The sequence below is a fragment of the Phocoena sinus genome, chromosome 7 (genome assembly GCF_008692025.1).
Source record: "Phocoena sinus isolate mPhoSin1 chromosome 7, mPhoSin1.pri, whole genome shotgun sequence".
NCBI lineage: Eukaryota > Metazoa > Chordata > Mammalia > Artiodactyla > Phocoenidae > Phocoena > Phocoena sinus.
Genome location: NC_045769.1, coordinates 38,016,610 through 38,031,751, shown reverse-complemented (window position 1 = coordinate 38,031,751; position 15,142 = coordinate 38,016,610). Strand labels below are relative to the sequence as shown.

Below are 15,142 nucleotides of genomic sequence, written 5' to 3'. Positions count from 1 at the left end.
TTTTTAGACAAACACTTTTAGTCAAAAAATTTTCTGCATCTCCAGAAATATGTACATTTCTTCAATAACATATTTCTCCATTTGAAACAAATGTCTGTTTTTTGTTTTTTTATTTTGTTTTTTAAATAAATAAGCTTGATATTTTAGAATAATATTAGGTTCACAGCAAAACTGAGCAGAAAGTACAGAAAGTTCCCACATACCCCCTTATCCCTACTCATGCACAACCTTCCACTAATATCCAGCACCATTGTGGTGCATTTGTTACAATCAATGAACCTTCACTGACACATCATTATTACCCAGGGTCCATAGTTTACATTAGGGTTCATTCCTGGTGTTGTACTGTCTATGGGTTTTGACAAACATATATTGACATACACCCACCATTATAGAATCATACAGAATAGTTTTCACTGTCATCACACCCTTACTTCTTGCTTAACTCTGATGTATCTGGCAATTGTACTACACACGATAAGATGTGGATCTAAGTCTGTTCTCCGCACCCCCGCACACTGATATCCAGCTGTCACAACTACATTTGTTTTCATAGAAAATCTTTTATTAATCGTGTGTCCCCAGGCTTGTCGTATATTGAGTACTTACAGTAATTAGGATAAATTTTTGGAATAAATGTTTTCTAACATTGGTCATTATTTCAGTATTGATTTACATTTGCTGCCAATTGTAGATTTCAGGGACAGCTTTTAGTTCTGTATTGTAAAGGGGGTTTCCCCAAGTGCAGACTCTTATGTGGCTGGATATGATGGAGATATAGTACCAGTTCTTATCTGTGTTCTAGTATGAGCTCACTTAGTCCTTGAATGAATGAATGAACCTTATGAAAACATTCTCTATAACTGGTAGCATATTATTCTCATAGTAACTACTCAAGTTTGGAACACTTGAGTTTACCAAAGTCTTAAAGCTTTTAAGAAATAATATGGGGCTTCCCTGGTGGCGCAGTGGTTGAGAATCTGCCTGCTAATGCAGGAGACACGGGCTCGAGCCCTGGTCTGGGAAGATCCCACATGCCGCGGAGCAAATAGACCCGTGAGCCACAACTACTGAGCCTGCGCGTCTGGAGCCTGTGCTCCGCAAGAAGAAAGGCCGCGATAGTGAGAGGCCCGCGCACTGCGATGAAGAGTGGCCCCCGCTTGCCACAACTAGAGAAAGCCCTCGCACAGAAACGAAGACCCAACACAGCAAAAGTAAATAAATAAATAAATAAATAAATAAACTCCCACCCCCAACATCTTCTTAAAAAAAAGAGAAAAAAAAAAGAGATAATATGTATCATTCAACCCATTCCCTACAGAAAAAAGTTTTTGCATAATAGTAATTTTTAAATCCAATCTATTTTATGTGGCTCTGATCCAAAAAAATAAATTAAACAGTGTTATGGAGTGCCTACTATATAGTAAGGCACTACATGGACACAAAGATGAAAAAGCCAGTTTATCCTCTCCAGAATTAACAAGCTAGCAAACCAGCATTGAGTTTTAGCTATTTAAAGTACTATTAGTTTCATAATGTAGTCAAACTTCCTAAGTAATGACTTATTGAAAGCACTACTTATTGAAAGGGCCATTCTTTCTTTAATAATTAGAAATCCTACACTCATCACATACGTAATAGTTATATAGACTAAGAATTATATATATATTTTTTATTTTTTAAATTTTTTTTAAGAATTATATTTTGACTTTTCATTTTGTTCTATAGTTGGGCTTCTCAGCATTACATATTAAAATTTTTTTATGGCTTTATAATCTTTCAATGTCCAGCAGTTGACAATATTATTATTCTTTAAAACATGTTGACTATTCTTAACTATTTATTCTTCTAGATCAGAAGTTTTGAAACTATGTATGACAGAGCCTTCTGATTCCAAAGAGGTGCCACCTTTGGTGAAGAGAGCAGGCTTTGATCACGTGGGGAGGCCGAGCAGGCAGGGCTCTGGGTCCCCCTGCCACTCTTTCTTCAAACAGAATATCTTAAGATTTTATCAGTTTCATATACCAGTAACAGACAATTAAGAAAATTATAATTTTCAGAAAAGGACACCATTTACATTATTGATAAACTATGCTGTTTCTAGGAATAAATCTACCAAAATATAAGCCAGACTTGCACTTAGAAAATTATAAAACTATAACAGCATTAAAGGAGTCTTAAGCGTATGGAGCGATATGCATAGTTATTTTTAGGAACACTTAATACTCTAAGTTTAGGGCCTCCCTGGTGGCGCAGTGGTTGAGAATCTGCCTGCCAATGCAGGGGACACGGGTTCGTGCCCTGGTCTGGGAGGATCCCACATGCCGCGGAGCAACTAGGCCCGTGAGCCACAACTACTGAGCCTGCGTGTCTAGAGCCTGTGCTCCACAACAAGAGAGGCCACGATAGTGAGAGGCCCGTGCACCGCGATGAAGAGTGGCCCCCGCTTGCCACAACTAGAGAAAGCCCTCGCACAGAAATGAAGACTCAACACAGCAAAAATAAATAAATAAATTAATAAACTCCTACCCCCAACAACAACAGCAAAAAATACTGTAAGTATATCTCCCTCTCAGCTCTTAACACCTGTCACTGAGCTATAGATTTAATACAATGGTGACCTTAACCCCAACAGGCTTTTTTTTTTCTTGCATGGAATCTGTCAAGTTGATTTTAATATTTATGTGGAAGATAAAAGGGCCAAGAAAGTCCAAGATACTTCTGAAGAAGAATGAGGAGAGATTAGTTCTCTATATATTAAGACTTATTATAAAGCCATAGTAATTAAAGCTATTTTTAGCAAGGCATAGACAAATTAACCAATCCAATAGCATAAAGAGCCTAGAAACGGGAACATACATATGTGGAAATTTAACATATGATGGAGGTGGCATGGTAGATGGTGGGGAAATGGTGCTGGGACAATCGGCTATCTATATGGAGAAGAAATTGGATCCCCATCTCATATCATATATAAAAATTTTAATTCTACAGAAACAACTTGAACATCAAAAGCAAAACTGTTATACTTTTATATGAAAATATGAATATTTATTGACATCAGAGTACTAAGAGTATTTTTAAGGCAAAAAGATAATCATAAAAGAGTCCTAAATGATTAATTGTAAGGTGACAACCATAAGATATATGTTGATAAATTCTATATTAAAATTAAGAACTTCTATTCATTAAGCCTCTTTAATGTGAAAAGACAAGATACAAAATGGTAGATGATATTTGTCAACCATTGAAGGAACAATATCAAGAATATGTAAAGAACTCCTGCAAATAAATAAAAAGACAAGCCAATATAAAAATAGACACAAAATATAAATAGGCACTTCACCGGCAAAGAAACATATGTAGTTAATAAATATATGAAGAGATCCTCAACTTTACTTCTATTTAGGGAAATGCAAATCAAGACCAAAGTGAGATAACATTTTATTGCAGTAAAATTCAAGTAAAAAATTTACCATTTTAACTATTTTAAAGTGTACAGTGAGTTAAGTACAGTTAACCATTGAACAACATGGGGGTTAGGGACACAGACCCTCCATATGATGGAAAATTTGAGTATAACTTTATAGTCAGCCCTCTGTATCCCCTCTGTATCAGTCGTTCTGCATCTGTGAATTCAACCAACAGTGGATTGTGTAGTATGTATGTATTTATTTATTTTTTTAAAGATAATTTTAAAAAATTAATTAATTAATTAATCTTTGGCTGCGTTGGGTCTTCGTTGCTGCGCGCGGGCTTTCTCTAGTTGCAGCGAGTGGGGTATACTCTTTGTTGCGGTGCACATGCTTCTCATTGCGGTGGCTTCTCTTGTTGTGGAGCACCAGCTCTAGGTGTGCAGGCTCAGCAGTTGTGGCACTCAGGCTCAGTAGTTGTGGTGCACGGACTTAGCCACACCGTGGCATGTGGGATCTTCCTGGACCAGGGCTCGAACCTGTGTCCCCTGTATCGGCAGGCAGATTCTTAACCACTGCGCCACCAGGGAAGTCCCCAGTAGTATGTATTTATTGAAAAAAATCTGCATACAAGTGGATAAACCCATGCTGTTCAAGAGTCAACCGTACATTCACAGTGTTTTACAATGATCATCATTATCTAGCTCTAGAACTTTTTTATTACCCCCAAAAGAAAACTCATATCCTTTAAACATTCACTCTCTATTCCAACCTTCCTCCAGCACCTGACAACCACTAATATTCTTTGTGTTTCTGTGCATTTGTCTATTCTGAATATTTCATATAAATGGAATCTAAAACATATGGTCTTTTGTGTCTGGTTATTTTCAAAGATTTATCTAGGGACTTCCCTGGTGGCACAGTGGTTAAGAATCCACCTGCCAATGCAGGGAACATGGGTTCGAGCCCTGGTCCGGGAAGATCCCGCATGCCGCGGAACAACTAAGCCCGTGCTCCACAACTACTGAGCCTCCGCTCTAGTGCCCGTGAGCCACAACTACTGAGCCGACGTTCCACAACTACTGAAGCCCACGCGCCTAGAGCCTGTGCTCCGCAACGAGAAGCCACCGCAATGAGAAGCCTGCACACCACATTGAAGAGTAGCCCTCACTCACTGCAAATAGAGAAAGCCCACGTGCAGCAACACAGCCAAAAATAAAATAAATAAATTAAAAAAATAAAGATTTACCTATGTGGTGGCATTTATCAGTACTTCATTCGGTACTTTGTATGGCTGAATAATATTCCACTGCATGGTTATATTCAATACCACATTTGTTTATCTAGTTATAAGATGATGTTTGGGTTGTTTCTGTCTTTTGGTTATTGAGACTAGTGTTTCTATGAATATTAGCGAGATAACTCATTTTATACTTAGTTGAGCTGACAAAAAATTAAGAAGTAGATGATATCAAGAATTAGGGAGACCTCTTTAAGGGTATGTCGCTGATGGGAATGTAAATTTGTTTAATCATGTTGGAAAATAGCATTATCTTGTGAAACTGAACTTTCACATCCTCTACGATCAAGCAATAGCATTCCTAGGTATACACCCATGAGAAACTTTAGCATATAAGTACCAGGAGATATATGTAGATGAGAAAATTAATAGCAGTACGATTTCTAAGAGCAAAAAACTTGAACCACTCAAGTGTGCATTACCAGCCATTTCTTTTAAGAAGCTCTGCTATAAAGGAGAGGAAAGAAATGCAGCAGTAGTGGAGATTGAGAATTTTTTTCTTTTTAAGATGGGAGAAAAAATAGCATGTTTGTACATTGAAGAATTGATTCCATGGACAAGGGTGAAAAAAAGAATTGGGGGAGAAAAAAAAATTTCTGGAGAAACTGATTTCTCAGATACTTAAACTGGGTTTGTCTCGTAGTTCTGGAGGGTACCATACATACCCTCCAGTTTTAAGTTTTACCTATCCTTCTCTTGCCCTTCTTAAACTGCTGGATCAAATAGCACATTAACTAAGTAGCCAAAGGATATTTGTTGTATCTATTGTAAATCCTAAAGAGCATTTGATTGGTCTACTTTCTATATCACCACGGAAATCAGATCCAACTTACCATATGTCTCAATTCATAAATTATTATGCAGCAGTCAAAATGAATTAACTAGTTACTGGCAAAAACATGAATACACTATACGTGGTATGGTATCTTTTTTTGTTTTTTGGCTGTACCGTGTGGCTTCTGCGATCTTAGTTCCCGGACCAGGGATTGAACCCCAGCTACTGCAGCCACTGCCAAGTCCTAACCACTGGACCACCAGGGAATTCCCATGATATCCTTTTTTAGAATGTTTCATACAAGCAAAATTAAACAATATGTTGCTTAGACATACTTTATATGTAATAACATAAATGCAAAAGTACAAAATTCAGGACAATGATTACCTCTGGGAGGAAGACAGGAAGACAAGGAGAAACAGAGCACATAGATCTAAATCACTGGTAATCTCCTAGTTCAGTGGTTCTCAAACTTTGGTGTGCATCAGAATCACCTAGAAAACTCATTAAAACCTAGACTGCTGGGTACCACCCCCAGAGTTTTTGATTCAGGAGGGGAGTGTGGGGCCTAAGAATATGCATTTCTAACAAGGTTCCAGGTGCTGCTAATGCTGTTCTTTTGGGACCACATTTAGAGAACCACTTCTAGTTCTTAGGTTGGCTTGTGGGGTCACAGGTGTTCCATTCCATTTTATTATTAAATTTTATTATTAAATTAATCAAATAAAATTATTTTATTACTAAATTATTATTATTTTAATTATTAAGTTAAATGGGGGAAAAAAAGATAGACCAAAGATGAGAGTATGTCAAGAAGCAAGGATTAATATTAATCCAATTCTGGGCTCCCGAGTCATCCTTTTCGAAAAGAGCTAGGGTTCCCTTACTAAAGCAAACTTGAAAAACACTGCTCTAGAAGAACTTCAAAACGATTTAAAAAGAATATTACTAACAACAACATTGAGAAATAAATTTGAAGACTGCTTTTTCCTTAGGTGCAGAGTGACAACGTACTGCATTCCAGCTTTCTGGATCTCAGTAATCTTTGCAAAGACTGGGAACATCACAAGCCTACCTCTTTTGTTGATTCAACAAAAACTGCGTTTAGAGAAAGGATTTCTCTTACTTTTTCAGTTCTTATCCTTCACTCAAGTGCTTTAGGTCATTGTTTTTCTTCCTTCCCTTCCCCCCCCCCTTTTGGATTTATTGTGCCCACTAGGCTCTGAGAGGAAATGTATATGATATTTCAGATCCCTACGTTTACCAGAGCCTACGTAGAGGGCACACTCCTGCAATGTGCCAGCCACTGGCTGGTGTTTCAGAAATGCCTGAATACAAAATTCTTGCCCACAAGCAACTCAGTCTAGAGAAAAAAACCAGATTCATAAATATAAAATTACAAAGCAGGACACGCAGTATGATATAGAAAGATAAAGATTTATCTGCTTCATAACCTCTCCTTCAGCCAGTTCCTCTAAGCTATCGTTCTTGCTCGCTCCCGCAATTCACAACCGCTGTAACCGAGGCCCACGGAGGGGGAGAGCGGGCGGAGCGGCGGAGGGCCGGCGCTCGGGGCCGGACTTCATTGGCTCTCTGGACGGAAGCGGCGGTGCGGCTCGGCTGCGCATGCGCCCCTCACACGTGCTTCCAGAACGCCCCCACCGCCGCTTCAGCTCCGCAGGCATCATGCTGCGGATTTCTGCCTTTCGGCTGCTAGGACGCACGGGGGCGAGTAGGCTCTCGCTCCTGGAGGACTTTAGCTTACGCCACTACAGTTCGGACCCTCTCGGTGTCCGGGACGATACCCGCGACGCGCGCGCCTATTTCACCACACCCATCTTCTACGTGAACGCGGCGCCGCACATCGGGCACCTGTACTCGGCGCTACTGGCTGACGCCCTGTGCCGACACCATCGCCTCCGAGTTCCCAGCGCCGCCACCACGCGATTCTCCACTGGTACCGATGAGCACGGCCTCAAGATTCAGCAGGCAGCAGCCGCTGCGGGCCTGGCTCCGTCCGAGCTGTGCGACAGAGTCTCTGCCCAGTTCCAGCAGCTTTTCCGGGAGGCTGACATCTCCTCCACCGACTTCATCCGCACCACTGAGGCCCGGCATCGGATGGCTGTGCAGCATTTCTGGGGGGTGCTGAAGGCTCGGGGTCTTCTCTACAAGGGGCTCTATGAAGGTTGGTATTGCGCCTCCGACGAGTGCTTCCTGCCTGAAGCCAAGGTCACCAGGCAGCCCGGCCCGTCGGGGGATTTGTGTCCTGTATCTCTGGAGAGCGGGCATCCCGTCTCCTGGACCAAGGAAGAAAACTACATTTTCAGGCTTTCCCAGTTCCGGGAGCCGCTCCAGCGGTGGCTGCGGGGCGACCCTCAGGCCATCACCCCGGAGCCATTCCATCACGCAGTCCTTCAGTGGCTGGAAGAGGAGCTGCCTGACCTATCCGTCTCTCGAAGGAGTAGCCACTTGCACTGGGGCATTCCGGTGCCGGGGGACGATTCGCAGACCATCTACGTATGGCTGGATGCCTTGGTCAACTACCTTACTGTAATTGGCTACCCAAACGCTGAGTTCAAATCTTGGTGGCCCACCACCTCTCATATCATAGGCAAGGACATTCTCAAATTCCATGCTATCTATTGGCCTGCCCTCCTCTTAGGGGCCGGCATGAGCCCACCACACCGCATCTATGTTCACTCCCACTGGACAGTCTGTGGTCAAAAGATGTCTAAGAGCTTGGGCAACGTGGTGGATCCCAGGACATGCCTTGACCGCTATACTGTGGATGGCTTCCGCTACTTTCTCCTTCGTCAGGGCGTCCCCAACTGGGACTGTGATTACTATGGTGAAAAGGTGGTTAAGTTGTTGGATTCCGAGCTGGCATTTGCTTTGGGAGGTCTCTTGAACCGATGCACTGCCAACAGAATAAATCCTTCTGGGACCTATCCGGCTTTTTGCACTACCTGTTTTCCCAGTGAGCCAGGGCTGGTGGGGCCATCAGGTCGTGCTCAGGCAGAGGACTATGCTCTGGTGAGCGCAGTGGCCACTTTGCCCAAGCAGGTGGCAGACCACTATGATAACTTTCAGATCTATAAGGCCCTGGAGGCAGTATCCAGCTGTGTCCGGCAAACTAATGGCTTTGTCCAAAGGCATGCACCATGGAAGTTGAACTGGGAGAGCCCAGTGGATGCTCCCTGGCTGGGTACTGTGCTTCATGTGGCCTTGGAATGTTTGCGAGTCTTTGGAACTTTGCTCCAGCCTGTCACCCCAAGCCTAGCTGACAAGCTGCTGTCTAGGTTGGGGGTCTCTGCCACAGAGAGGGGCCTTGGAGAGCTCCATTTCTTGCCTCGATTCTATGGACATCCATGCCCTTTTGAAGGGAGGAGGCTGGGACCTGAAACTGGGGTCTTGTTTCCAAGACTGGACCAGTCCAGGGCCTGGCTGGTAAAAACCCATAAGACCTAGAAACTCAGTTCTTATTAGCTGTGGTAAAAAAGCAAACATCTTATTTTCTTATTCTTCATTTTCAGGAAAGTTATACTAATGCTTTCTGAAGTGTTGCATCAAATGAGCACATAAGTAATGTCCCTGTGAAAAGAGGTTTGTAGCCTTTCAGGAGCCTACTCCCTACTCTTCAGTTCTCTGTGTCCATTAACCACTGTCCTTTGCACCCCAGTGTCTCTAAGATGTCTCCAGGGGAAAGGTGGTAAGAGACAACTTGGCTGATACTACTCCTTCTCATTGTGCCTCTGTCCAAACCACAGTTATTTGCCCAGACTACCTCTCATGGTTTGTTTTTCACTGGCCTGGCCTCTGCTGGGCAAATTAGTGCGTGTGGAGGTTGGAGACCCCCTCCCTCAGCTTTTACTTTGTTATATATGTTGGGTCTCCGGTTAAAAAGAGGTTGTTTCATTAAACCTTTAAAAACCAGTGTCCTAGACTAGATGATTTTTGCCTATGTTTATATTCTCAATTCTTAACAACCATGACTCCCTGCTTTGCTAGTTAATAATCCAGTAGTTGTGCTTTGTAACATTACACTTTAACCAGTAGATGGCTCTAGTCTCACACATTTAATTACTTAACATTGAGGTTTCAGAATATTTAGAATAGGTTTTCTGCTTCCTAATTTTGCAAAATTTAAATTTAAAGAAAAAATTTTATTGCTTTCCTTAAAATAAGGATAACTGCAACCACTGCTGTTTTATAGTAAGCAATAGAAAGATCAGAATCCTTAGTTTTTTTCAGACTACTGAAAAAGGACATTTACTCTGTTAAATGTTTAGTAAGCTAATAAGTAAAGGTATCACATTTGTTTGGACTATGATGAATTATAAAGCTCTTTTTTTTTTTTTTTTTTTTTTTTTTTTTAATGGTACGCGGGCCTCTTACTGTTGCGGCCTCTCCTGTTGCGGAGCACAGGCTCTGGACGCGCAGGCTCAGCGGCCATGGCTCATGGGCCTAGCCGCTCCGCGGCATGTGGGATCTTCCCGGACCGGGGCACGAACCCATGTCCCCTGCATTGGCAGGCGGACTCTCAATCACTGCGCCACCAGGAAAGCCCCTATTAAGCTCTTTTGAGGTACTTGGTATGTTAAAAATTTTTTAAACTTTAATAACATTAGGTTTATAGGTATGATTTTAAAAATCTGTAGATAGTTCAAAAGGGCAATATTTTCTTTATATTTTTTGGTCTTAATTTTGTTATCCACATACATAATTTACCTTATATGATTTCTTTTGGTCAATCAGGATCTATAATACAATATAGAAATTGTGGAATAGCTAATATAAATGTTAATACATTTACTTTCAAGTAGTTTTTACTAATTTCCCTTTGCTCCTTTAACTTATTAAAGTTTAAAAGTTTCTGAGTACCTTATCCAGATCTCTTCTGTTGCATTTGTTGAAGGTGATGGTGAAGGGAGGAAATGATCAATGCTCCAGGAATCTCAAACTGGATTTAGGGATCTCTCCAAGGCTCCATAAGAGAACATCACAGAGAAGATGTTAAGGTATCAACTTATACAATGACTACAACATAGTAAGCCAGCATTATATCTCATAGGTGATTGGACAGCTAGGGCAAAGTTTAAAATGAGAACTTGCCTTGAGATATCCATTCTAAGCATGGTAGCAAGCAGAGAGGGCTCACCATGAAGTAAACTGTGCTGGTAGTTCCCCCAGATTTATTCTGGGTGCTACTGTTCAGCTCCAATTTCTGTTTATTAGTTGGTGTGGCGAAAGATTTCTGGTTACTTGGAAACATTGCTTAGAAAAGAATGCTTGAAGGCATTCTAAAGGTGGAAGGACCATTTCTACCAGTTCCTTTAGATCCTCCTTATTCTTCATAATGGAATCCTGGGCTTTCCACATGACATATTCCAGTTACCTGCTGAGATTACTAGGGTAGATTACTGGGACCTAGGATGGAGTGTAATGTCTCAGGACTGGACAGCAGAGTAGTGAAAGAGATGGGATGTGTTTACATGGATGAAGGAAAACAGACTTGGAAAACCAGCATTGATAACTTCTGCCTTCGAAGTGCCATTATGTCTTACAGTTCCTATCATGAACGGAGGGACAGTGTCTTCCACTGGAATGATCTTACCTATGGCCTAATGCTGGTCAGTACACTGGACATTGGCTTGCTGGGTGTTAATAGAGTTCCTTTTGTGCAGTCTGTCATTTGTGTAGGCACTTAACTTCTACCAGAGTATTTGTGGTACTGGAGGACACAGGAAAACAGGGAAACCAAAGAGGAGAGGGCATAATTTTTACAGAAGACAGGATATTTTGAGTGAAGAAGTGTGGTAAGTTGGATATGACTTATTCTGTGGTGATATGGAAGATGAACCAGTTGGATTCTCTGTAGGAGGCAAAACAGGTAAAGCAAATACCCTTTGGGTACCGAGGTGATGTGTTATTTAATCCAGCAGTTTAAGAGTGGCAAGTGGAGGATAGGCGAGACTTAAAACTGGCAGGGATGCACTTCCAAGAGAGGACATCCTAACCACTTGTGGGAGAAGATGATGATAAACTTGTAGACATCTAAGAAGTCCCCTATTCCAGAATTGCTAACACCTTATCTGGCATCTTGTGGGTTCCTTGACCAGAAAGGAAGTTTCTCCCAAGTACTACCCTAAGGCTGTCAACTATTCATTTTCGAGTATTCTTGGAGGCAGTGTTGCATGAGTGATAGAGCACTGTTCAGGTGTTCATGGAATGTCACATTAAAGTAATAATAAGCTGTCAACCCAGTAGACTACAGTCTACTATGAAGTCATGCAAGAAGTTGTGGGCAGTGTATATGTGTGGCACCATTGTATATTAGAGGGCTATTCCACAAGTGAACTCGTAGATTAGGCACCTCAGAAGTCAGAAGACCTATGGTTATGTGGAGGTCAAGAATAGGCAGGAACAAGAAATAGTTACAGTCTCATTTCATTGAAATCTCACACTTACTCTGGAAGTAGGCCTCATTATTTTTCTTAAGCACCTGTGTGACTATAAGGGCTGAGAAGAGCCTGATAAATTGAATTTTAAGTTGATGTGCTCAAGAAGGCACAGGCTGAGACATGGGCTCTGAGGCACAGGCCTTTTTTCTTTTTCCCCTATACCTGTATCTATGATTGGCACATAACTCTTTAGATCTGGGAAGTTCCGAAATTGAAGTAAAGTTGGTCAGGTTGTGGGCCTCCGACTAGGAAGACTTACAATCATGAAGTAGCTTGGGTAGCAGGTGGCAGTACCAACCATTCAACAGATTACTCCTTGGGCATTATGGTAGGGATGGTTTCCTGGCTGGCTGTTTCACCCCTAAGTGAGTGTGTAGTTGCAGTGTTGGCCTGCATTAGTGTAACCTTGAGTTACAGTGGGGAAGCAGCCATGCCTCTTGACTAAAACTTGGTCTATAAAGCTGCTGTCTGAGAATCTATAATTGCCTCCTAGAGGCAGTTCCCCGCTATCCATAGTTCTACCAGATGGAGAACAACTGTTCTTGCTGGTAAGGTCTGGGACGCTGTAAACCTTGATGGGTCCTTGCCCTCATCTTTTGCCAGAATGAGTAATATCAGTGGATCTGAAAAGGTATGGACCTACTGGCAGTTGTGTGTCTATTTTTGCTGAGAAAGTTACCTAGTTCAGAGAGCCTGGGGGGAGCTAGGGCACAGGGTGAGGTAGCCAAGAGTACAAGTTAGGGGGTTCAGTTCTAGAACAAAGCCTTGGAGCCCCTTGCAAAACTAAGACAGTATGAAATATGTCATTTCAGCACAACACAGCTGGCCCTGCCCCTTCTTGTAGGAGCTTTGGATAGGACTGGTTAACTTCTATCAATAGGAACACACTAAATTTGGAGGTTAACATTGCTGGAAGGGCCAGAATAGTAACAACCAAGTTAATTAAGGTTAATTAGTGGGGATTTTAGCCTTTCAAGAAGAGGGTCTTACTTCTTTTTTGAGATAGAGGATAGGAGAAGCCCAGCCTAAGCTGCTTTCTTCTATCATCAAGAACTACTTTGAGCTGAGAAGAAGGGACTAACCAGTGTTGGCCTGCATTAGTGTAACCTTAGAGGTGAAACTGACTTATTTTTTAGGTAGTCCTGGGTTACCCAGTATAGATCCTCTGAATTAAGGGGAACCATCTAACGGAATAGTTGACCATATGTAAAATACCTTGCTTAAGATTATATCACATTAATCAGTTTCTACTTGAATTTCCATGATGAGTAAAGGAGATTGGGAAGAGAGGTACACACCAAGAGGATCTTCCTATGGCCTTGACAACTACAAACAATAAACTCTCTACTGTGCCTCTTCTCATGAATAGCTATTGGGAGCTTCAGCCTTACTTGGATCTTCACCAAAGTAAGGTGAGACTATATTATAGAAGTTCCATCCTTGGTTATGAACTATTTCATTCCCATTTGGTTTATGACACAGTTTACTCACCATAGATTTTCAAGTCCACACAGCTCCTCACTTAAGAACAGTATGGTATGAGATGTCAGAATGTTTCAGGAAACCAAATGTATGATCTGCAAGAAGAAAATAACTCCAAGGAGAGATGAGCTCTGCCTTCAATTCATTAAGGATTTTTGGATGAAACATCTGCAGAGGGCCTGGAAGATTCACTGGGTAAGCTGGAGGGACAGCTCTAGGAATAACTGTGGAAATGGATGTTGCTAATTTTCTTAGTGTATGGTAGGGGTAAAATGGTACCAGCCTCCCTATGCTACCACTCTTAAGGCCATGCCTTGTACATATACCCCCTCATTGGTTGACAGTCACTGGTTTGTGGGATTGAACAGGAAGATGAACCTTCAAAAATTAGTTTATGGTTGACTGTTACAGATTGGAATCATTGTTCTATTCTCTTAATTTAATACATTCAATAAAAATATGATTCATTACACATTTTTTCCTGATTAAAATACTTTTAAAAGGGTAATAACCTTTACTCTGGAACACATTAAATATGATAGTTTCAGTAATCTGACTTCCTTTGAACTAATCTAGAAATGTCTACTGGTTAAAAGCCTGTAAATATTAAATAATAAATATTAAATAATTAAATATTAATTGTGTAAATATTACACAATTTAGTTAATCATTAAAATAATACAACTAGAATGTATTTCTTCTTAGCCAGATGAAATGTTTAAAAAAACTCAGTCCAGGGCTTCCCTGGTGGCGCAGTGGTTGGGAGTCCGCCTGCCGATGCAGGGGACATGGGTTCGTGCCCCGGTCTGGGAGGATCCCACGTGCCGCGGAGCGGCTGGGCCCGTGAGCCATGGCCGCTGAGTCTGTGCTCCGCAATGGGAGAGGCCACAGCAGTGAGAGGCCCGCATACCGCAAAAAAAAAAAAAAAAAAACTCAGTCCAACAGAAGACAGGAAGGTGAAAAAAAGGGCAAAGAAAAATGAAAAATATGGTAAAAGAAAACCCATAATAAGATGGCAGAAATGCATATAAATATATCAGTAATTATAATAAAACAAAATATCATAGGATGGACTTTCTGTCAAAAGACAGCAATATTCAAGCTTAAAGTTAGCTATATGTAGTTAAAAGGTATATACTTAAACATAACAAAATAAGACATGAAGAAACACTAGGCATGTTAACCAAAAGAAAGCTGGTATCATAATATTAATAGTAGACAATCTATTTTGAGGGGAAAACCATTACTAAAGATGAAGTGAGACTTAATATAAAAGGAATAATGTACCGATAAGTTATAACAATTAAACTTGTATAATCTAACAACAGCCTCAAAATATAAAAAGTTAAAACTGAAAATGACAAGAAATGTTCAAATTTGGAAAGAAATGAGACTGCCATTTGTGAGTTCAGAGAAACCAGGCAATGAGAAAGTAAAAATTAATAACTTACACTAGACATTAGCATTTCAATCTTTAATGCTCACTACCCAAGTGTATCATCACTGTGTAGAAAAAAATGAAAAATTTATAGCAGGTAAGGTTTTGTGACTCTAAAACCTTATCTTTTCCATGCATGCTTCTGCGAAAATAATAACTTGCTTTTTGAATAGAAATGTCAGCAAATATACGTGTTCAGTGAATCCTCTCTGGATTGTTAAAAGGGGAGGATCCCATGGCCATAATTCTGCCAGATTTTCTAATTGAAGAAAT

General features: G+C 41.0%; 1 protein-coding gene across 1 annotated transcript; it reads left to right on the top strand.

Annotated features, from left to right (window-relative positions):
• Nucleotides 1-7,144: 7,144 nt before the first annotated feature.
• Nucleotides 7,145-9,423, top strand: MARS2 (methionyl-tRNA synthetase 2, mitochondrial). Its single transcript, XM_032638448.1, has one exon. The coding sequence runs from the start codon at nucleotides 7,175-7,177 to the stop codon at nucleotides 8,954-8,956; it is 1,782 nt and encodes a 593-aa protein (XP_032494339.1). The 5' UTR covers nucleotides 7,145-7,174; the 3' UTR covers nucleotides 8,957-9,423.
• The last annotated feature ends 5,719 nt before the right edge of the window (nucleotides 9,424-15,142 follow it).